The 25,116-nt window shown below is 48.4% G+C and overlaps 1 protein-coding gene across 5 annotated transcripts in view; it reads right to left on the reverse strand.

Moving 5' to 3' along the window:
* Shark (SH2 ankyrin repeat kinase) overlaps positions 1 to 25,116 on the reverse strand; it is a 433,095-nt gene that overhangs the window by 66,612 nt on the left and 341,367 nt on the right. For 3 of the 5 annotated variants that reach the window (XM_069314561.1, XM_069314558.1, XM_069314560.1), the window contains exon 16: positions 22,040 to 22,166. The exons of the other annotated variants lie outside the window; for them this stretch is intronic. In XM_069314561.1, coding sequence (XP_069170662.1) covers positions 22,040 to 22,166 — 127 coding nt within the window. The remainder of the gene's footprint in view (positions 1 to 22,039; positions 22,167 to 25,116) is intronic. 5 annotated transcript variants of the gene reach the window in all.

Here is a 25,116-nt window from a genome sequence, read left to right on the forward strand (position 1 = left end):
GAGTAGCCACCTAAGAAGGGACAGGAAAAGGAAGGACCGCCAAAATACCCCATACTGCCGCCAAGAGAAGTACGCAGGTGGGACACCTACCATGAAGCCACCCGACCACCAACCGGCGGCGAGACCACGAGGTAGAATGTAAACAGCCCCGACAAGGCCCCTCTGAGCCCAGGAAAAGGCGAAGCCGCGGGAAGATCTTGGGCGCGACCACCGAAACCCAGGCGGCACAAGGAGATGGAACGTCTGCCGAACAGAAAAACTCCCCAAAGCAAGCAAGCCCGCCAGGAGTTCAGAAACGACAGGTCCGACGCGAGACAACGCAGGACCCCGAAAAACCAACCAGCAGGGTAAGCTAGGAAACCGAAGGCGGAAGGGTTGCCACCAGAAACAGTACCCGAACCAAGGGGTACAAGCAACTGCAACAGATCGAGACAAAGAAGCACACCACAGGACACAGGCTGAAAAAACACCCAAGAAGCCAAGGAACGCACGCAGAACACCCCTGTGGCAGAGGAGGAAACAAGGGAGCGCACAAGGAAATGAAGCGGAGGAAACCGACCCCCCCCAAAACACAGCAGCAAGTGAAGGCAAAACCGACCAAAGGAGATGCCAGGAAAACGACTGGGGAGAGGCAGGATGAAAGAGCTGAAGCACAAAACCCCAGGAAAACAACCAGGGGTGGACAATCAGGTAGGGACAGAAAAACCCCACGCACATGAGAGGGCCAAGCCAGGGACCCGAAGATCACGAAAAACAACAAGCAAACCCCCATACGCAAACCCCAGGCACAAAACAGCAGCAAAGTGCCACACCACAACCGGACACAGGAACAAGGACATGCCACGCGAAACACGTTACCAATGCACACGTGCATTGGTAACATAATGCAGATCTCGTGTACACAGATTTTCAAAAGGCATTCGACAAATGTGACCATGGAGTAATTGCACACAAAATGAGGTCAATGGGTATAACTGGTAAAGTAGGGCGCTGGATACTCAATTTCCTGTCGAACAGAACATAAAGAGTAACCGTCAATAAAAGTAAAATCGAGTCCAAGCACAGTTAAAAGCTCTGTACCTCAAGGTACAGTCCTTGCACCACTGCTGTTCCTTATTCTCATATCAGATATAGACAAAAACACAAGTCACAGCTTCGTGTCATCCTTTGCAGATGAAACAAAAATTAGCATGAAAATTACCTCTGCTGAAGACATTGATAAACTACACACAGATATTAACAAAGTTTTCGATTGGGCAGCAGAAAATAGCATGATGTTTAACAGTGATAAATTCTAGGTACTCAGATACGGCAAAAATGAGGATCTTCAACATAATACAGGGTACAAAACACAATCGAATTTGCCCATAGTAGGAAAACAGCATGTCAAGGATTTGGGAATAATGATGTCCAACGACCTAACGTTTAGGGAGCATAACCAAGCAAGTATTGCGTCAGCCAGAAAAATGATAGGATAGATTACGAGAACCTTCAAGTCCAGAGATCCCATCACAATGGTTGTACTCTTCAAATCACTTGTGTTGTCCCATCTTGAGTACTGCTCAGTACTCACTTCCCCCTTCAGAGCAGGAGAGATTGCTGAAATTGAGGGAATACAGAGAACATATACGGCACGCATAGACGAGATAAAGCACCTAAATTATTGGGATCGACTCAAAGCTCTCCAAATGTACTCACTAGAAAGGAGACAAGAGAGATACCAAATAATATACACATGGAAAATACTGGAGGGACAGGTCCCAAATCTGCACAGTAAAATAACAACATACTGGAGTGAACGACATGGAAGAAAATGCAGAGTAGAACCAGTGAAGAGCAGAGGTGCCATGGGCACAATCAGAGAACACTGTATGAACATCAGAGGTCCACAGTTGTTCAATGTCCTACCTGCGAGCATCAGAAATATTATAGGAACAACCGTGGACATCTTCAAGAGGAAACTAGATTGTTTCCTTCAAGGAGTGATGGACCAACCGGGCTGTGGTGGGTATGTGGGCCTGCGGGCCGCTCCAAGCAACAGCCTGGTGGACCAAACTCTCACAAGTCTGGCCCCGGGACAGGCTTGGGGAGTAGAAGAACTCCCAGAACCCCATCAACCAGGTATCAACCAGGTGCAGCAGCAGCAACAGGCACCACCGCAACATGCAACATGTAAATAGCAACTCGCTTCTGCAAAGGCAGAGAACGAAGCAGGCAGACCCCAGACAGAGTCAACGGAGACACAACAAAACCCAGCAGGCCCAGAAACCTGCACACCAGGCGACCGACGGCAGAGAACCCCGCTCGATACCTGCTGGATGGGGTACTGGGAGCTCATGTACCCCCCAAGCCCGGCCCGAGGCTAGGCTAGACCGGCCAGAGGGTGGCCCACCAGGCAGCTGCTTGGAGCGGCCCACAGGCCCACATATTCCCCACAACCAGGATGGCCCAGAACTTCTATTCGATAACAGGCTAGTGTGCCCTGGAGTCCACGGACGTAACGGCAATATGGCGAATGCTCGTAAGTAGATCATGTAACAACCGCAGACCTCTGATAGTTATACAGTGTTCCCCGATTGTGCCTACAGCACCACTGCACTCCACTGGTACTATCCCGCAAGTTCTTCCAGAGAGGCAGGACCCAAGAGCCAGAGCTCAAAACCTTGCAAGCACAACCAGGAGAGCCCTACCAGGTGAGTACATAACCAGCACCACAACACACACACCTCATAACACAAAAAAGGTGGGTCCCCTGAATGACTCTAGCATGGGTTGAACATGCACATGAGTGGGACTGGAAGGGTTGAAAAAGGGACAGTCACTGGTGTGCGAACAGTCTCAGTCGTACAGAAATATACCTAAATAAAGACAGGTATATAAACATCTCCGCATCCAGCGCCCGGCCAAAAGACACCAGACCGCAGAAACTCACCTGTCGAACCGAGGCATGAACGTGACACGACTCAACTGTGCCCAAAAGATCCTGAGAGCACCACCAGGTGAAGAAGCCAGAGCCGGACCCGCAGGAGAGCAGGGTAGAGGCGAAGGAGGCAGCCCACACCCATGACACAGGGAAAACCTCGGTGTCCTCCCCACAGCTGGAAACCAGGACACCCCCGGACCGAAGGGGCACATACCACAGCAAGGGAGAAGAGTGAGAGACAAGCACCTGAGAAAAAAAGGCGCAAAACACCAGCACTGAAACAAACACACAGTTGATCGAAGTAAGTCCCTGATCATTTTTGGCTACAAGGAAAAGGAGATAACATCTAGGTCAGAAAGAGCTGTAGAAGAAGCAAAAGTAGTAGATAAAATTGTTGGCCTCGTGGAAGGTCTTACAACCATAGAGAATGTCTGCGACTACAGGAGAATAGGCAGATATGTAAAAGGGAAAGATCGACCTTTGAGGATCACCCTAAATGGTACCAAACAGATGGAAGAAGTACTAGGGAATGCTAGAAAATTACAAAGTGATGAGGATGGGAAAGTGTGGTCGTTAAGACGAGATCTTTCAAAAGAAGATAGAGAGAAGCTGAAACTGAACCTTGCCGAGGCAAAACGTTTAAATGAGAGCAGGAATGAAGAAGAAATCAAATCTTTTTTCTACAAAGTGATAGGGGTAGGCAGGCCAGTAAAGTGGTACATAAAGGCAAACCAACTTATCATTAGAGAAAGGGGGAGAGAAAAATAAGAAGAGGGGGAACAAGTGCCTCAAGATTGCATACACCAACATAGATGGAGCAAGATCAAAGATACTAGAGTTAAGTGATATAATACAGCTGCAGACACCAGACATTGTTGCACTCACGGAGACAAAACTTGAAGATGCTATTTTAAATGAGGTCATATTCCCAAGGGGCTACTCAATTCGGAGACGGGACAGAAAAATCAGGAAAGGCGGTGGCGTTGCTGTGCTGGTGAAAGAACATCAAAAGGTGAACGAAATAGTGACTGCCAATCCACAAGAAGTTGACATAATAACACTAGAGATCTGCCATGAGGATGATAAACTAAAGATCATAAATGCATATAGTCCACCGCTAAGCAGCACATGGTCAAAGGAGGAGCTAGATAGTAAACGAGAAGGTCTTATAACAATAATGAGAGAGATCATAGCGAGAGTGGATAACAATAGTTCACAACTGTTGATAGTCGGCGACTTCAACTTGAAATCCATAGACTGGGAAGCATGTGAAGCTAAAACAGAAGATTTCTGGACCTGTAAATTTGTAGACCTCATCCTGGAAACATTCTTGTATCAACATGTTAAACAAGCTACGAGGATGAGGGAAGGGGACGTCCCCTCCATGCTAGATTTGATATTTACCAGGAAGGAGGAAGAAATATTTGACATTCAGTACCTTCCTCCCTTGGGTAAAAGTGACCATGTCTTTTTGGGAATAAAGTATGCAATGCGTTATAATCTGGAAGAAAATATGACGGTCGATGCAAATGAAAAACCTGACTTTAGAAGAGGACATTTATGGCAACCTTAGAAAAATTTTTAGTGAGTATAATTGGACAGACTTGTTGCTAGGCAAGGAAGTGAATGAGATGTATGTCAGGTTTTGTGAAATATATGATAAAGGCACAAAAAAATTTATACCAAAACAGAGAAGCAGAACTAGGAAACAGGATTGGTTCAACAAAAAGTGCGAGAGGGCCAGAGACCAAAAGACAAAAATGGAATCAATACAGGAAGAGGCCGAACCCCCAAACATACCAGCGATACAAAGATGCGAGAAACAACTACACGGCAGTGAGGAGAGAGGCAGAAAGAAATTTTGAAAAAGGGATTGCAGACAAATGTAAAACAGAACCAGGTCTATTCTATAAATTCATAAACAACAAATTGCAGGTACAGTGGTACCTCGGAATGCGATTGTCCCTGTATGCGAGGTTTTCGGAAGGCGAGGTGTATTTACTCCAAAAATTTGTCTCGGAAGGCGATGGTTACTTCGGGAGGCGAGTTTGGACGCGAGTTTGTTGATACGCGTACAGCCGACCTAGCGCGTTCGTCGCCCCTCCGCCCCTCAGTTTATTATTGTCTCGCGCTCAGTGACTACCCCCACATCAATTCTTCTTGCGGATTTTCAGTGTTTTGTTGGATTTTTGGTGATTTGTCTATACAATTTGTTATTATATATCTCACCATGGGTCCCAAGAAAGCCAGTGGTAAGGATAAAGGCCAGAAAGCTCATGTGAGGATGACAATAGAGGAGAAACAAGAGATCATTCGGAAGCATGAGAACGGTACACGTGTTGTTGAACTTTGTAGGCAGTACAACAAAGCCACATCAACAATATGCACTATACTTAAGAAGAAAAATAAGATTATGGGTGCTAAAGTGGCAAAAGGAGTAAGAACATTAACGGCACAAAGACCACAAATACTTGAAGAAGTGGAAAAGTTGTTATTAATTTGGATACACGACAAGGAGTTGAGGGGTGATAGTGTTTCGGAGGCCATTATTTGTGAGAAAGCCAGGGTGTTGCACGAAGACCTTCTAAAGAATACCCCTGCAACAAGTGATGCAGATAAGAAAGAGTTTAAGGCAAGCAGGGGCTGGTTTGAAAAATTTAGAAAGAGAAGTGGTATCCATAGTGTTACAAGGCATGGGGTTATGTGATGTGATTATGGAAGGGGACTCCCCTTCCAAACAGTAACTCCTCTCCTCCTCCCCCCTCCTCACCATCTTCCATACGCCTACAGCACTCGACAGCAAGGTAAGTAATAACTGGAACACAGTTTTGTAGGTTTATTTAGATGAATTAGGTATAAAAATTTAGTTTGATGTGGGGTTTTTGGGGTAGTCAGGAACGGATTAATTCATTTCCCTTTATTTCTTATGGGGAAATTAACTTCGGAATGCGAGTTTTCGGAAGGCGAGGCGTCTCCAGGAACGGATTAAACTCTTATTCTGAGGTATGCCTGTATAGGATAATATTCAGAGGTTGAAAATGGGAAATAGATTCACAGAAAATGAAAAGGAAATGTGTGAAACATTAAACGAAAAGTTCCAAAGTGTGTTTGTACAAAATGAAATCTTCAGGGAACCAGATACAATAAGAATTCCAGAGAACAACATAGAGCACATAGAGATGTCTAGAGACGAAGTGGGAAAAATGCTCAAGGAGCTAAATAAGAACAAAGCAGTTGGTCCAAATGGAGTTTCACCATGGGTTCTGAGAGAATGTGTACCTGAGCTCAGCATTCCTCTTCAACTGATTTTTCAGGCATCCCTGTTTACAGGAGTTGTAGCTGATGTGTGGAAAAAGGCTAACATAGTTCCAATCTACAAAAGTGGAAGCAGGGAAAACCCCCTTAACTATAGACCGGTATCATTGACAAGTGTAATAGTCAAAATATTGGAAAAAAATTAAATCTAAATGGGTAGAACACCTGGAGAGAAATGATATAATATCAGACAGACAGTATGGTTTTCGATCTGGAAGATCCTGTGTATCGAATTTACTCAGTTTCTATGATCGAGCAACAGAGATATTACTGGAAAGAGATGGTTGGATTGACTGCATCTATCTGGACCTAAAAAACCAGCGTTGAATGTAATGAAACGCCATTTACTGGGTGAGACCCAGAGGCTCCCCGGAGCTTTACCGGCTGATATGGTAATGTCAGACTTTGGCATCAGTCATGTGTATGGAGTTCTAGGGCCTACCGGGGACCACGAGCCAGAACCTGGCCCCCTCAGAGAGGCAAGGGGAGCAATGGCCTATAGAAACCCCCATGTGGTTGGAAGCATTCTATGTCTGCCATCGACCGGGTCAAGCATCCAGAAAGGTAAGCATTCCAAAACAAACCCCTATTCTGGTGAAAATTGTTACCTAAAGCCGAACTAGTGGATAGAACTCTTCAACAAAAAACAAGGAAACTAGTATGACGTCATACGTCACCGCGCCGCTGTCTGTGCAGCTCCCCCCTCCCCGGGAGGGGGAAGGGGGAGCCCCAGACCTCCCACGCCGGCTATCCACCCATCAGTTCTGAGGCTGGATGTCAAAACACGCGAAAAACGCCGACCGGAGGGAGGGAGGGTTGCCGGGGAGCCTCTGGGTCTCACCCAGAAAATGGCGTTTCATTACATTCAACGCTGGTTTTCTGGGGGGAGCCCCGTCGGCTCCCCGGAGCTAACTACCCACAGAGGAAGGTCAAAGGGACAGAACCGGGAGGCGGACACCACGCACCCCCCAAGGAGGCGAGACAACCGGCAGCAAACGCCAACCCAAGGCGCCACAGCCCCGAAAATCCCGAGAACCACGAGCAGCAAGGCCCCTGCACGAACACCAAAAATCCATGCCCGAAGACCGCAAGGCCACGTCGCCAAGACGGCAGTAAGAGCAGCGAAGCCACGAACGCCACAGGCATGAGGGAAGAACACAGGCAGCTTAGCCGCAAGAACACGGCTGACCACCCGGGACACTATCACCCGCGAACTGGGAAGAACAGAACCGGATCAACGCAAAACGCGCTCCGGACCCAAACGCCGTGGCACGCAAACAACAGCGGAGGGCCGCCACTGAACACAAATGACACACCCCCGGCCAGACCAACGAAGCACCAACAAACCCTGGACCCCTCCAGAATGCAGCAGCCCCACCCCGCGCCAGAAAAGATGGAGACTGCGGCCACCAAACAACCATAATGCTAAAACCGAAGGAGCAAGAAAACTCAGCGACTCGACCCCCAGAGGCAAAGGCCCAAAGGAAAGAGCCGGACGAAAAAACACACCGGAGCCGAAGGGGCACTACCAACCGAGGAGAAGACAGAGCACACTGACCAGAGACCAGGATGGTGCAAGCGGCGCACGAACAGGCCGGAGGTGAAAAGACGCACAAGACAGCTGACTAACGGTGCAGAAGCAACACCAAGACCGAAAGCAAGCTGAAGCGGCTCCGCCCGCGCCGCACGAAAAGAGGCGACAGTATGTGGCAAGACGACGGCCCCCAACCCCCACCAGAAAACCAAGCCGAGAGTAAACCAAGCTAACAAGAGTAACCACCTAAGAAGGGACAGGAAAAGGAAGGACCGCCAAAATACCCCATACTGCCGCCAAGAGAAGCACGCAGGTGGGACACCTACCACGAAGCCACCCGACCACCAACCGGAGGTGAGACCGCGAGGCAGAACATAAGCAGCCCCGACAAGGCCCCTCCGAGCCCAGGAAAAAAACGGAGCCGCGGGAAGATCTCGGGCGCGACCACCGAAACCCAGGCAGCACAAGGAGATGGAACCTCTGCCGAACAGAAAAACTCCCCAAAGCATGCAAGCCCGCCAGGAGTTCAGAACGACGGGTCTGACGCGAGACATCGCAAGACCCCAAAAAAAAACCAACCGGCAGGGCAAGCTAGGAAACCAAAGAAGGCGGAAGGGTCGCCGCCAGAACAGTACCCGAACCAAGGGGTACAAACAACTGCAATAGACCGAGACAAAGAAGCACATCACAGGACACAGGCTGACCAACGCCTAAGAACACACGCAGAACATCCCTGCTGCAGAGGAGGCAGGAAGAAAGAGCAGAAGCACAAAAACCCCAGGAGAACAACCAGGGGGGGACAATCAGGCAGGGACAGAAAAACCCCCAGGCACAAAACGGCAGCAAAGTGCCACTCCACAACCGGACACAGGAACAAGGACACGCCACCGTGAAACACGGTACCAATGCACACGTGCAGCAGCAGCAACAGGCACCACTGCAACATGCAACATGTAAATAGCAACTCCCTTCTGCAAAGGCAGAGAACGGAGCAGGCAGACCCCAGACAGGACCAACGGAGATACGACAAAACCCTGCAGGCCGAGAAACCTGCACCAGGCGACCGACGGCGGAGAAACCCCGCTCGATACCCGCTGGATGAGGTACTGGGAGCTCTTTTACACCTGAAGCCCGGCCCAAGGCCAGGCTAGACCGGCCAAAGGGTGGCCCACCAGGCAGCTGCTAGGAGCAGTCCACCGGCCCACATACCCCCACAACCAGGACGGGCCGGAACTGCCATACGAAAACAGGCTAGTGCGCCCTGGAAGTCCACGGACGAACCAGCAAGAAGGCTTATGCTCGCAAGAAGGTCGTGTAACAAGCACAGACCTCTGATGGTAATACAGTGTTCCCCAAATGTGCCAATAGCACCACTGCACTCCACTGGTACTATCCCGCAAGTTCTACCAGATAGGCGGGACCCAAGAGCCAGAGCTCAAAACCTGCAAGCACAGCCAGGAGCCTTACCAGGTTAGTACAGAACCAACCCTGCAACCCCCACACCTCACAACATTAAAAAGGAGGGTCCCCTGAATGACTCCAGCATGGGTTGGACATGCACATGAGGGGAACAGGAAGGGTTGAAAAAAGGGACAGTCACTGGTGTGCGAACGGTCTCAGTCGTACAAAAATATACCTAAATAAAGACAGGTATATAAACAACACCGCATCCAGCGCCCGGCCAAAAGACGCCAGACCGCAGAAACTCACCTGGCGAATAGTGGCACGAACTTGACACGACTTTACCGTGCCCAGAAGAACCTGGGAGCACCGCCAGGTGAAGACGCCAGAGCCGGACCCTGCCGGACCCGCAGGAGAGCAGGGAGAGGCGAAGGAGGCGGTCCACACCCATGACACAGGGAAAACCTCGGTGTCCTCCCCACAACTGGGCACCAGGACACCCCCGGCGCGAAGGGGCACATACCGCAGCCTGGGAGAAGAACGAGAGGCGAAGCACTGTAGCAAAGAGGGCGCAAAACACCAGCACTGAAACACCGCCCGGACCAAAACTAACTCCACGGCGCATGCGCATAACACGCTGGCCGAACCACACACCCTCCCTGCGGGAAGGTGCCAGCCAGGACTACTGCACGAGAAAAGTAGCCAAAAGAGGAAGCAGGAACAATAAAACCGGCCAAAGAAGCAAAGAGCCCAAAAAGGAACCCAACCGAGCAACAAGTAGCCCAACCGGACGACAAGTAGCCCAACCGGGCGACAAGTAGCCTAACCGGGCGACAAGTAGCCCAACCGGGCGACAAGCAGCCCAACCGGGCAACAAGCAGCCCAACAGGGCGACAAGCAGCCCAACAGGGCGACAAGCTGCCCAACAGGGCGACAAGCAGCCCAACAGGGCGACAAGCAGCCCAACAGGGCGACAAGGACGAGGAGCCGACAGACGTTCAAATAATGCGGGAAGTAGCGAAAAACCTTCCCGTACCCTCGAGAACACAGAAGCCAACACTAGTCCCGAAGGCACACGAAGGCGCAGGCGCACCCGAGATCAGAAGTCACGCAGAACCCCATCGAACGGGGAAACATGACGAAAACACCGTCCCAAAAAGGGGTGGGAGGAAACATCCACCCACAGGACGGAACCAACCGACTCAAAGGCCAAGGAACCGAGCCCGGGGAGAGGCCGACGCCCAACAGCACGTACGCCGAGTGGGGAGGAAAAACCCCACTCCGCGTAACCACAAGCCCCGCCTAGAGGGGGATAAAAACCCCCACGGGGTCCAACACGGCCAAGGCCCCCCAAGTCAGGCCCTTACCCGGCCCCGGGAACCTGCACGACAGGCCCCGGGGCCGAGCCGTTCCCCCAAAGCTCCGGCCGTACCAGAAAACCGGGGCAGCCGTGAAAACACTAATGAAGGGAGCCCACTGGCAGACACGTACAACACGGCTGGAGGAACAGGCTCAAATGCCCCCGTCACTACCCCGGAAGGGGAATTCCCCGAGACTGCCCGAGTCTCAACACCATCAAAAACCCCGCCCCGAACCTACAGACGGTAAGGAACCAGATGCAGGCAGGAAGGGTGATCCAGGGAAAAGACAAGGGGGCGTGGATGGAACCGAAGCCACCAACACCCCCAAGTCCCAAAACGAACTACAACGGGGCAGCCCCGGGGCTCCCGGGGAGGAAACCACGAGAACGTTGCCACCACCAAGGCTCAAGTGCAACGCCCCTGCTGCCCGCACCCGCTTTGTTAGCACAACTGGGTAACCGAGCCACAACGAGCAACCAAACTCGCAGGACTCCGGGTCGAAGGTGTCACCGACCCCACAGGCAGCAGACGGAGGCAAAACAGAGAGTCACCCAGAGACAAAGGGTGAGAGCAACCCTCAAACTCGCTGGAAGCGAGGGGAGGACTCTGGGGTCACATCCATCGGACCCGCGCGCCCCCAGGGGTTTCCCAGGGTCCCGAGCGTTTACTATAAGAGGACTCGCGCTTAGGTAATTCCAGGCAGGGTACTGCTAACCGGCACCCAAAGCTACCAAACAACTTTCTAAGAGCTGAACCCCCGGGATGTGTACACTCACGGGGACCTAGCAGGGGTACCACCAGAAAATACTCAGAGCACAAGGGACACAAGGGGCAAGAACGAAGGCAGACCCCCCCCACCAGGTAGATAAACAAAAAGAAAAAGAAAACCACGCAAGAGGACAGCGTACCCAAGTGGAACAGAGCCGGCCGCTATGATTGGTAAAGACAAGCTGCACAGTACCCTGCGCCCCACCAGTGCAAAAACTGCCCCTTACTCTAAGGCGAACAAGGGAGACAGAACACCCGAGCACACAAAGAGCGGCCGAAAACCAAGCAGTAAACGGCCAAGCAGGGGCAGGACCCAAGGAACTTGTGGAAGGCCCCAAGCCCCAAGGGCAGTACTTACAGGGCACCTAGGGAAGGGAACCCTAGGCGCATGCAGCCCGAGTACTGAAGAATCACTCCCGGCTCACGCACCACCTAGAAAACAGACACCACACTCTAGGTACAGTGCTGAAACAACCACTGGAGCCGGAGCACATAACCATTGCCTATAGCATCAGCCGAAGAACTGATGGGTGGATAGCCGGCGTGGGAGGTCTGGGGCTCCCCCTTTCCCCTCCCGGGGAGGGGGGAGCTGCGCAGACAGCGGCGCGGTGACGTATGACGTCATACTAGTTTCCTTGTTTTCTGTTGAAGAGTTCTATCCACTAGTTCGGCTTTAGGTAGCAATTTTCACCAGAATAGGGGTTTGTTTTGGAATGCTTACCTTTCTGGATGCTTGACCTGGTCGATGGCAGACATAGAATGCTTCCAATCACACGGGGGTTTCTATAGACCATTGCTCCCCTTGCCTCTCTGAGGGGGCCAGGTTCTGGCTCGTGGTCCCCGGTAGGCCCTAGAACTCCATATACATGACTGATGCCAAAGTCTGACATTAGCATATCAGCCGGTAAAGCTCCGGGGAGCCGACGGGGCTCCCCCCAGAAAAGGCTTTTGACAGAGTTCCACGTAAGAGGTTGTTCTGGAAACTGGAAAATATTGGAGGAGTGACAGGTAAGCTTCTAACATGGATGAAAAATTTTCTGACTGATAGAAAAATGAGGGCTGTGATCAGAGGCAATATATCGGAGTGGAGAAAGGACACAAGTGGAGTACCACAGGGTTCAGTTCTTGCACCAGTAATGTTTATTGTCTACATAAATGATCTACCAGTTGGTATACAGAATTATATGAACATGTTTGCTGATGATGCTAAGATAAAAGGAAGGATAAGAAACTTAGATGATTGTCATGCTCTTCAAGATGACCTGGATAAAATAAGTATATGGAGCACCACTTGGCAAATGGAATTTAATGTTAATAAATGCCATGTTATGGAATGTGGAATAGGAGAACAAAGACCCCACTCAACCTATATATTATGTGAGAAATCTTTAAAGAATTCTGATAAAGAAAGAGATCTAGGGGTGGTTCTAGATAGAAAACTATCACCTGAGGACCACATAAAGAATATTGTGTGAGGAGCCTATGCCATGCTTTCTAACTTCAGAATTGCTTTTAAATACATGGATGGCAATGTACTAAAGAAATTGTTCACGACTTTTGTTAGGCCAAAGCTAGAATATGCAGCGGTTGTGTGGTGCCCATATGGTAAGAAGCACATCAACAAACTGGAAAAGGTGCAAAGACATGCTACTGAGTGGCTCCCAGAACTGAATGGCAAGAGCTACGAGGAGAGGTTAGAGGCATTAAATATGTCAAAACTAGAAGACAGAAGAAAAAGAGGTGATATGATCACTACATACAAAATAGTAAAAGGAATTGATAAAATCGATAGGGAAGATTTCCTGAGACCTGGAACTTTAAGAACAAGAGGTCATAGATTTAAACTAGCTAAACACAGATGCCGAAGAAATATAAGAAAATTCACTTTCGCAAACAGAGTGGTAGATGGTTGGAACAAGTTAGGTGAGGAGGTGGTGGAGGCCAAGACCGTCAGTAGTTTCAAAGCGTTATATGACAAAGAGTGCTGGGAAGACAGGACACCACGAGCGTAGCTCTCATCCTGTAACTACACTTAGGTAATTACACAGTGTACACATGTACATGTACATGTGTACACACACACACATGCACGTGAAAAGAAAATTACAAGCCGCCGACCAGTGGGCAGAGAGCACCACGCTGGCCAGGCGAAGAAGGCACAAAACTGCATCAAAAGGCCCACCTCGACAACAAAACCCTAAAGTCCCAGCACGACCACAACACGTGCAAAGACCCAAAAAGATCAGTCTGCAAGCCAGGAAGACCCCAGAACCCGAGAAGGCAGAACCGGGTCACACACGAGGAAACAAAGCCCCCTGAACCCTCAAAGAGGGCCCAAGGGGAAGAAACCTCTGCAACAAAACCAAAAAACCGGTCGGCCGAGCGGACAGCACACTGGACTTGTGATCCTGTGGTCCCGGGTTCGATTTCGGGTGCCGGCGAGAAACAATGGGCAGAGTTTCTTTCACCCTATGACCCTCTTACCTTGCAATAAAATAGGTACCTGGGTGTTAGTCAGCTGTCACGGGCTGCTTCCTGGGGGTAGAGGCCTGGTCGAGGACCGGGCCGCGGGGACACTAAAGCCCCGAAATCATGTCAAGATAACTCAAGATAACCCAAAGGAACCTGGAATCGAACCAGGGGAAGCCCAAACCACCACATTTGACAGCGGAGATAAACCACAGAAAGGGAAAGCACAGCCCCAAGACAGAACCCCCAAGGAAACGGTCAAAACAGACCGAAAACTGAGGGACAACGTGTGGGAGCAAGCATAACAGCCAGGGACACTGAGTCCAAACCCAAGGGCTCAGACCCAAAACAGACAAAATGGAGAACCCGGTGTAAAATCAACGCTCAAACGTTCCCAGAGGAACAGAAAATGGTTAGAAAACACCAGAAAAGCAAAGAAACGACAACAGGAGAATAAAACCCCTGAAAAAGGTGAAAAAACTCACCCAAGACTCTCGCTCACACACCCAGGTGCATGTAAACAAACCTCAACGCCGCCCTGGTGGCCACGCCGGGAATTCGGCAGAAGAAAATGGCCACCAGAACAGAGGGCTGTGACAAACGCAAAAGATACGAAAACACGCCAGCAAAAGTGGGAAGCTAGCAGACTGGATGAGCGAAAAACTCCGCCCAAAAGCAGAAAACCCAGGCAGGGGCAAACTGTCCCAGAACTGCTAGCAGGCATCCCCCACAGCCCCGGGAACCAGGAACAGAGGCCCAGGGGCAGAGCCGTCCTCCAAGCCCTCCGCCCTTAACCTTTAAATGGCGCATGGCTATACAGTATACCATTTGACACCCACAGGCGCATAAAAAAAAAAAATCTTTTTTTATTTTTCTTCCTAACCTCTTAATTTGTGTTCACTGATCATGGGAAAAATAATAAAAAAATCGTAAGTGGCATATATTGTCCGCTATAGGGCGGGGAAGTCTGGCAAAAAACAGGCGCTGACTCAGCATGCGTGCCAGGCGGTGTGTTGCTTGCCAGCTGTCAGGCCGGAGTTGCCACAAAGAGATAATTACCTAATTATTTCAATGTCTCTGATTTTTCGTTGTTTTTTTGCTGTAATATTATTCAATAATGTGTAGTGTGATATATTTATATAATAAAATGAGTGAATCATCGCTGTACTCAAAAATATGGTGTGCATATTGTTGATTCAATTATATTCATCAAACAGTGAACAAATACTTTGTCGGTTATTACACTATATACACAGGTTATATATAAGTATCTGCATGTTTTGTTCACCATAACGAACCACTAAGTTGCTATTATGAGTCAAAAAGTAACAAGGAGAGACCGCCGTGTACCAGCCAGCCACTCACGCCCTCCCTCAAGTCACCTGACTCACCCACATTCTCCTCCCACCATACTGATTTTGCTTTTATTCACTATATACAGATGTTATATATAAGTATCTACATTCGTGTTCACCATAACGAACCACTAAGTTGGCATGTTGAGTGGCAGTGGCAGTCTGCCACTGGCTGCTACTTGCTCCCTCCCTCAAGTCACCTAACTCATCCACATTCTCCTCCTACAATACTGTTTTTGCTTTTATTCACTATATACAGATGCTATAAGTATCTACATTCGTGTTCACCATAACGAACCACTAAGATGGTATGCTGAGTGGCAGTGGCAGTGGCAGCCAGAGTCAGCCCTCCACTGGCTGCCACTCCCTTCCTCCCTCACCTCACCTGACTTACCACAATTCTCCATCCACCATACTGTTTTTGCTTTTATATACAGATGTTATATATAAGTATTTACATGTTTTGTTCACCATAACTGTACATCTAAGCTTGTATGGTGAGTAAAGGCACGATGACGTAGGACCTTACACAGTCAGCTGGCTGCCGCCCTCAAGGCCAGACGCACTAATATATCTCCTCCAACAATACTGTTTGTGGTGTTATTACGCTATATACACACATTATATATAAATATCTACCTGTTTTATTCACCATACTTGTACAAGTAAACTGGTATGGTGCCCAAAGACCATCGTGGTCACCAGTAAACAACATGATAAATCGTGCAGACGACACCACTGCCCTCAACAAAATAGCGGCTCCCAACTTACTCCTCTTGCTGTTAATACCCTCTATACACACGTTATATATAAGTATCTACATTTGTATTCACCATATTCATTCCTGCCCGAAACGCTTTGCGTAATAGTGGCTTTAGGCATTGTATGTACTAGCTCTATCTATAAAGCCAACAAACTTTGTAAAATCTCTTATGTATGTACCTTACCTAAATAAAATTATTATTATTATTATTATTATAGTGAACCACTAAGCTGGTATGGTGAGTGCAGTCAATAAAAGGTGGCCACACACAGTCAGAAGACAATGCCACCACCCTCCCTCCTACAGCATTACTCCTCCCTCCATGGCGCACAGCGCTAAATATTACCACAATCCTGCTATTATCAGAACCCTGGTCAGTTTTATCATAGTCAGGGGTCTTCTGTAATAATATCATCGCTACATAATAGCATGAACAAGTATATTATGGCATTTTTAGGCGATGCTGTGGTTACAAGCTGAACAGCAGTGCTGTGAGCTCATGCTGCGTGCGTCAGGCTTGGTAGCTCACTCAATACTGAGGCCCCTAACACCCGGGAATTTGGTCCATGATTTTTTTTAAAAATGACGTCTGTTTACAAGAGCCCTGATGAAGGTGTGGTGAACCCCGTGTATCTGCGGGCTGTTTAAATCTTGCGTAGTATTCCAAAGCATCATATGATGCAATGCGCAATTTTCTGCAAGTCGGTCAAAGCATCATATGATGCGATGCGCAATTTAAGGGTTAAAGAAAAGTTAGAGTCCATGGAAAAGGCAGCAAGAAAGGGCCGCTGGTAAGACCCCAAAGCCTTGGCAGGAGGAACAGGCTCGAAAACCTCCGTCCCCAACCCGAACGGGGCAGCCCCCGAAAACCGCCCGAGTCTCAGCCCAAACTAAACCCCACCCCGACCCCGAAACCCGCAGACGATCCGGAGCCGGGAACAGGGAGGGAAAGGAGCGAACAGCACCTAACCAAAACGGGGCTGCCTCGGGACATCCGAGTGGGAAACCAACCTAACCTAGCTTGCAACACGGATGCCGCCTGTACTCTGAACAGTAAAAACTGGGTACTGGAGAGTACTGGAGAATAAGCAGAGAATCTCTCTCGCAAGACTCCGGGTCAAGGTGTCAGTGACCCAACAGGCAACATGACGGAGGTAAAAGTGGCGACTGTCACCTGGAGACAATGGCACAGCAACCAACGATCCCGTACAAGACGGGTTGGAACCTGGAAAACACATTCAATGGTCCACCGAGCCCCAACAGGGGTTTCCAGGGCCCGTAGGGTAACAACTACGGGAAGCCCGGGCAAGGTGTTGCTAACCGGTTAAGAAACCCAAAAATAACAAGGGGGTAGAGGACAACACTGAAAACCCCTGCGACGTGTACAATCACGGGACCTAGCAGAAGGCCACCAAACACTACCAGTGGAACTATAGCCACACTAGGCAGACCCCCACCAGACAAATGAAAATAAAAACAAAAGAAAACCCCCGCAAAAGTACACCGTCTCCAGAGGCAACAGGAACCGGTCGCCGCTTAGGTGGCAGGCCGCGCAACACCTTGACGCCCTAACCAGCACAATACCAGTCCCTACCCAGGGCCAAACAAGCCCCAGCTGGTTCCAAGGGCGAGGCAAATGCCGAGCAGCAACCACCTCTATGGGAATGGTTCCCGAACGCCCCAGGGAAGATAACCCTGTCACGCAGGGGCAGTATTCACAGGGCGCTTAGGGACGGAAGCCCCTAAGCGCATGCAGCCTTGGCACTGATGAGGTACTCTTGGCCACCACACAACACAACACACGGCAGTGAACGCCACACAAGGCAAACACCGCCTAGGAAACTGAGGCCAGAGAATTGTCTATCCCGGTTGATATTTGCTTAGGAACTGATGCTAGGCAGCCGGCGCGGTGAGGTCTGGGGTTCCCCCCTCCCCCTCTCAGGGCGGGGAGGGCTGCGCGTACGATCGCCGCGGCAGTAAAGTGTGATGTTTGCTTGTTTCCTTGGGATTGTCGGAAGTTTCTACCTTTCTGTTCGGTTTTTTGTTTTAGTTTTTACCATGTGGGGTTTGTTTTGTTATGCCTACCTTTCTGGGCGGTGCCTAATCCCAGTCGATGGCAGATAAGGAAAACCCCAACCACAAGGGGGTTTTCCAGGGCCATTGCTCCCTGAAATCTCTCTGAAGGGGCCAGGTTATGGCGTTGGTCCCTGGTAGGTCTGAACTCCTTAGTTAATGTCCCGGTCTAATATAACATACATTAGCCCGATAAGTTCCAGGGAGCTGTAGGGGCTCCCCACAGAAAAGAAAATTTTGCCAAGAATTTTTTCCCTGCACACAAGGGGGGGGGATGGGGTTGCCATATTTAGAGCCCGAGCAGCACAATGGTTAACACTTTCTGCGGATGAGGACTCCGCCCGGAGTCCTGTTTCGCCTCACCGCTTCCGCATGGTGGACATAAATTTATGTCCCCTTTTAAAATATTTGTATAAAATTCAATTTTAATCCGATTTACTTCGGGTTTGTTTCAAACTGCACGCCATGAGGCTCTCTTTCTCACCACTAGGCTGCATGGTACAATAAGTTCATGAAAGGTGTGGACCACTTCGATCAAATGGTATTACCATTTTACCCGGAAAACTCACAAGTGGACCTAAAAGATAACGTTTTATTTCCTGCAAATGGCTTTGCATAATGCCTTTGTTTTGTACAAATACAAAACAACTGATCCAAAAAAGCTAACATTGCTACAGTTCCACGAGGTGGCAAATTGGGCCCTATTGTGCTGGGACCCGGAAGATTGGCCTCAAACAGCAACAGTATCACAACACTTGCGGCACGCTCCAGACATAAATGATGACACAGGTCCTGCCTATGCTGACGCCATGCAAACTCCTGGACCATCTGGTGTGAGGCGGCCCTTGTTCACTTCAACACCTCAAGCTGAAGCAGCAACCGAATCAGAACCCGAGATGTCTGGCACACTGCCATTTGACGAGACGGTTTTGTCAGATGACTCTGACTCAAATGTTGAACCTCCAGCGATTTAGTTGATTCTGAAAATCGCATGAACTACAAACTGAAACGAGTATTTTGATACCAGAATGAACACTGTATCACATAAACTGCCATAAGTAGACTCGAACCTTCATAGATTTTTTTTTGGGTGTAGCGTGTGTCTGCATGAGTGTCCCAAACGGGTTGCAGATGGGTGACTTTAACCGTTTATACTGGTAATGTATTTTGTATTATGATACCAGAATGAACACTGTATCACATAAACTGCCATAAGTAGACTCGAACCTTCATAGATTTTTTTTTGGGTGTAGCGTGTGTCTGCATGAGTGTCCCAAACGGGTTGCAGGTGGGTGACTTTAGCCGTTTATACTGGTAATGCTTCCCCCATATCATGTATTATATGCATATGTCTGTTTAGGGAATTTTATTCCGATCAATGTACAACCAAAAACAACTGTGTGCAACAAGTATAAACTTGACAAACATAACAAAAGTAAACACATTTCGTGTGTGTTTGATGCTCACCGATATGTTCCAGCGTTGTTTTATATTTGGCGCTATTCTATCTTACGCTTTGTTGATCTTTTTTACCTACGGGCTCATAGAACATTCTATTGCGAACACATTGAGACAAAAATGAATGACGTACATAGAGTAATAATGTCATGAGAGTGAAATAAGTATAAACTTTCTAAGCGCCGTATCGCACATGTGTCGTCTCGTCACCGATACTGGGTAACAATTTCACCACTTCCCACACTCTTGCGGGTGGGCCGCAATCATTATTCTACGTTTATATTTATATCACCGTGTTGGGAATTTCATTGCGAGTCCATTGATACCAAAATTAACGCTGTAGGACAAGTGTGGAGGTGATAACAATCCCAAGAGTAAAAACATTTTGTTGCTGTTGGGCGCTCACGGCAAGTCATCTTCGTAGTTATTTATTTGGTGCTGGTATCCCTATACGTTTCGTGACTTTTTTTTACTGATGTTCTTCTAGAGAACTTTATTGCGAACACATTGGTACCAAAATGAAATACGTAGCTCGAGAACTAAGGTCAGGAGAGTATACACATTTTTGTTTTTACGCTTACGCAGCAAAAACGCCGCACGCACATACTGCTTTTTTTTTACCATCCCAGGGGGCGCGAAAGTGTTAATATACCTATACATATTATGTATTATTACCAAAAGTATATGCCATGTATTTGTGGAGATATTGGAAGCAGAGTAAATAGCAGAAGCCTAATGCCCTGTATCTTGGCAAAATACCATTATATCTCTATAGTATGATATTATATGTATTGTTGTACATGACATGCTATGTGTATTACGATGTAGAATGCATACATTTAGATACTTGATGTATGACTAGCATGTATACTGTGACATATCAATTTCATTACTGTTCATTGCATTGGCATCTTGTCATGCTGTTAACTGATAATCTGATACTGAGAGATTTATACCACAGAGGCAAGATTTTGGTAATTATGATGTTTATTCTTATTTATGTATTACTTATGTATTACGGTTGACCGGTAACGTCTTGAAATCCTCCCTTAACCCCCCCCCCCCCCTCCCCTTGGCTTACCGTCTCCACCAGTGTTACCAAGTCCTGCAGATATGAACTCTCTGTTGATTATTTTTATATATCATGATGTATTCTCTTATGTACTGATTCAGTGATTGTATTCTCATGTAAGGTTGTTCATTAAAATACTTATTCAGTACTGTATGATTTAGGAGTTATTGATTGGTAAATGGTTTGATATAAGCTTGTGATATTTGAAGGATAAGCGTCGGTTGACTTGCCGAGTTGGAAATAATGTGTCTAGTGACCTGCCCGGCCCCGAGGTGTCCCTACTTCCTTGATTTCTCAGACGGGCAGATGTGTTACATTCGATTCTTGCTTTGAGTGCCATTTTGTGTGTTTATTGACAACTAATATATATATAAATATAAGAATGTTGTAGTATCTGTCTTGGATTAGTTCTACAGATGTACATCATTTATGCCAGGTGGTAGGTGATTTTATGTATTCATATTGTGATGGATACCTGAGGATATCTACTGTGCTTTGATATGATATTGATTCCTCACCCCCCAAATTAATGAGTGTGACATTACCATCCTGTAATTGTGTTTAAAGTATACGAGGGGCTAGTGTACTACTGCACCAGGATAGAGCCTGGTGTCAGCTAGTCCCAAGGGTGTGCAGTTTAAGGCCTGTTGACTTCGAAGAGCTTTAAGAAGCTGGACAATGTGACAGTGTATGAGTTGTAGAAAACTGTAGTTTCTTATTGTTTTACTGTGACCTATGTTATATGCCCCTGTAAACTGGAGTATTTTTGCTAGCCTTTTACTTAACCCTAGACGAGTATTGATTTTGGCCAGACTATGGATTCCAGTGATGCTGTGGAGCATTAGTTCATGACACAGTCCTTGAACACAGTGCACATATGGGGACATGCCAATACACATCCTTGAGGTGCAGGGACACCATCTATGCTCCAGCCTGTATTAGCAGGTGAACCTAGGCTAACGTGATTATGCAGAAGGTCGGACACAAAATGAAGCTATTCAGATTTGAGACATCGAGGATGTACAGATTACTACCTGGTGGCAGTAAATGGTATTAATGATTTTGTGTGAATTATTTGCCGAGTTACTTAGTAGTTTCAAGGCTTCTTTTTCTGTGAACCCTCCAAATGTTCATAAAGTTTAGTGGACTTTCTGGAAACTTTTTCCGGTGGGGTGGCAGATCGTCATCCATTCCCTGCACCTCTATGAGAGGGGCCAGGTTCTGACTCTGGTCCCCCAGAGTCCTGCCCAGTAGGCCAAACAGTAAACAGAACTTCCACGACTGATGTGACCCTTTAGTATTCAACTGGTTGTGCTTGTGGGGGTTGAGCTCTGCTCTTTCAGCCCGCCTCTCAACTGTCAATTAATTAACATTTACTGACTACTAACTACCTGTGTTGAGCAATCTGAGCAAGATAGCTTTAGGGAGCCACCATGAAGCTCCTTCCAGAAAAACACAAAATAATAGTGGGGTTTAACAGAGATAAATATCAATCTTTTATTTTTATTTACAACAATAAAAACTTGGATGGTCAATACAATACTTACTTTATGGCCTGGAAGATCTCCATATGGCTGATCACCAAATGTGTACATCTCCCACAGTGTTACACCGTAACTCCATACATCACTACTGTGAGTAAATGTTCCATAATATATAGATTCTGGAGCATACCTGAAAAAAACCCAGTGTTGAATGTAATGAAATGCCATTTTCTGGTCGAAATCTGGAGGCTCCCTGAAGCTATTCAAACTGACATGTGCAATATTAGTTTGGGGTCATCAGTCATGAGAGTTCCTATGCATACCGAGAACCACGATCCAGAACCTTTGTCCCCGAGAGAGGCACAGGGAGCAATGGTCTATGAGCACTTTACATTTAAAATATGTCATACATGCCATCGATTGGGGAGGGCACCCAGAAAGATAGGCAAAATAAAACAGCCCCCAAGCTGGTGAAAGCTGTGACCTACATCCGAACAAAGCAGAATAACTCCCTCCAAAAAGAAAACAAACAAGCAACACATCATCCAACTAGTACCCCTGTTTGTTAGTGCCTCCCCGCCCCCAAGGGGAAGAGGGTGAGCCGGCGGCTCACCACCTCAGTTCCTGAATGATGAAAACTGCCGACCAGAGGGGGGGGGGGAGAGAGAGAGGGAGGGAGGGTGTCAGGAGGCCTCAGGTGGGACACTACCAAGGAAGCCACCTGAACACCATGAAAATGGTGATACAATCACTGCAGAAAAACCAGAGGCAAAGAGCATAAGATAAATCAGAATCAGCGAGGTACCTCACCGGCCCAACCTGCTGAAAGAGGCGAAGCTGCTGAAAAATGCCCGAGTTCAGACACCAAGCAAGCAGTGCCTGAAACCAAGGCTGGAGCCATGAGAGTCACCATCCTTCTATAGGATTCCGGCCGAGCCAGAACCTGGACGCCCGTACGTCTGACAAAGCCAAAGGAAGGAAGCGGCGTCGTCCCTCCACTCCGTGGAAAGAGGAATGAAGCACAACAAGCCGCTTGCCTGGACATTTTACACTCCTGAATGAGAATGGCATGGAGAGCTAATTCCAGCCCCAAAGAGCCATAGACTGCAGAGACGTAATTACACACTTAGGCCAGAAAAGGAACCACAGGGGAACAGTCCGAATGGAGCCAGATCACAGAGCCCCAAGGAAGCCGAATCCGCCGCAGTGCCTGCCACACAGCAGCAAACTCCCGCACTGTGCTATGAGCTCAAAGGAAGGAAAGCTCCCAGCACCACTGGCCAGCCTGGTAAGTGCTGGTCACAAAGCCCCAACCGAGAGACGAGGCATACATGAACACATCAAGCGAGGGGAGAGGAAGGTGCAAAGGCACCATGGCGCCTTGGTGCCCCGAAGAGGAAGCTTGAGATGTAGCAACTGACACAAGAACACTGGGGGAACGAACCCAGTGATCGCAAGAGCGGCGAAAGAGACCCCTCCGAAGATACCAAAACAGCCTCTGAAAATAAACCCTGCTCAGTGGGTAAACCAGTATAGCAAAGTTCAGGCTCTCGCACAACTGCTCGAGCAACCAGCAAGTGGTGCGTGTCTCCCTCAGAAACAGCCGAAGGCGGGACTGCAACCAGAGCAACGTGGCAGGAGGGAGAGATGGTCACTGTCCGTGAATCCCACACGAGGCTCAGCCAGGTCCGAACACAGGATGGAACCAACTGTGACTTCCGGCAATTTACCAGGAACCCGAACCCAGCAAGCTGGGAAAGAACCAAACCCCTGGCTAGCAGACACACAGACTGGCTGGGAGCGCACACCAACCAGTCATTAAGGTAGGCCAGAACCCGAAGACCTAGCAGATGCAGACGGGCCACCATGACTCTGGTTAAATGAGTGAACATGTGTGGAGCCAGATTCAAGCCAAATGGAAGGCAACAAAAGCAGTAAGTTTGTCCCCCCACCACGAATCCCAACCAATCTCTGAACCCCAGATGAATAGGAACGTGCCAATATGCTTCCTTGAGGTCCAGAGAAATTATCTAAGAGTCCAGATCAAGAAGAAGCCAGACCTGGGACAATGTGGTCATCCGAAAGCAGGGGCAAGAAACCATGCAGTTCAGACGGGATACCTGGTTGATGGGGGTTCTGAGAGTTCTTCTACGCCCTAAGCCCGGCCCAAGGCCAGGCTTGACTTGTGAGAGTTTGGTCCACTAGGATTGTTGCTTGCAGCGGCCAGCAGGCCCACATATCCACCACAGCCCAGTTGGTCCAGCACTCCTTGGAGAAAATGATCTAGTTTTCTCTTGAAGATGTCAACGGTTGTTCTGGCAATATTTCTTCTGCTTGCTGGGAGGATGTTGAACAACCGTGGACCTCTGATGTTTATACAGTGTTCTCTGATTGTGCCTATGGCACCCCTGCTCTTCACTGGTTCTATTCTGCACTTTCTTCCATATTGTTCACTCCTGTATGTTGTTGTTTTACTGTGTAGATTTGGGACCTGGCCCTCCAGCATCTTCCACATGTATATTATATGATATCTCTCTGGTCTTCTTCCTAGTGAGTAGTGTTCTGTTCGACAGAAAACCGAGTATCCAGCGTCCTACTTTACCGGTTATTCCCATTGACCTTCTTTTGTGTGCTATCACTCCATGGTCACATTTATCAAATGCCTTTGCAAAGTCCATGTATACCACATCAGCATTTTATTTTTCTTGTAATGCCTCAGTGACTTTGTCATAGTGATCAAGTAGCTGTGAGAGGCACAATCTTCCCGCTTGAAATACAAGTCCAGAATGAACCAAAGATCCAAAGGTGCCCTTTCGGAACCGGAAACAAGAAAAAACCCACCTGAGGGACATAATCGTCTCGACTACACCCAAGCGAACCCACTCCAAGATGACCCGACAGAGGAACTGGGAAAAAGCCTGGCCCAAAAGACCCAATCCCTTTACAGGAAGAAGAGCCACCCAACACCACCAAAGACCAGAAGAGATAACCTGAAACACCCACGAATTGTGAGACCAAGCGTGGGCAAAAAGAGCCAGCCTCCCCACCCATCAAAGGGGATCAACAGGGCGACCCACGAAAGGCCAGGTGGACCGCCGAGAAACCACCTTCCGCATAGAGCGAGCAACATGCCTACCTGA

This window comes from Procambarus clarkii, chromosome 79 (assembly GCF_040958095.1).
Source record: "Procambarus clarkii isolate CNS0578487 chromosome 79, FALCON_Pclarkii_2.0, whole genome shotgun sequence".
Lineage (NCBI taxonomy): Eukaryota > Metazoa > Arthropoda > Malacostraca > Decapoda > Cambaridae > Procambarus > Procambarus clarkii.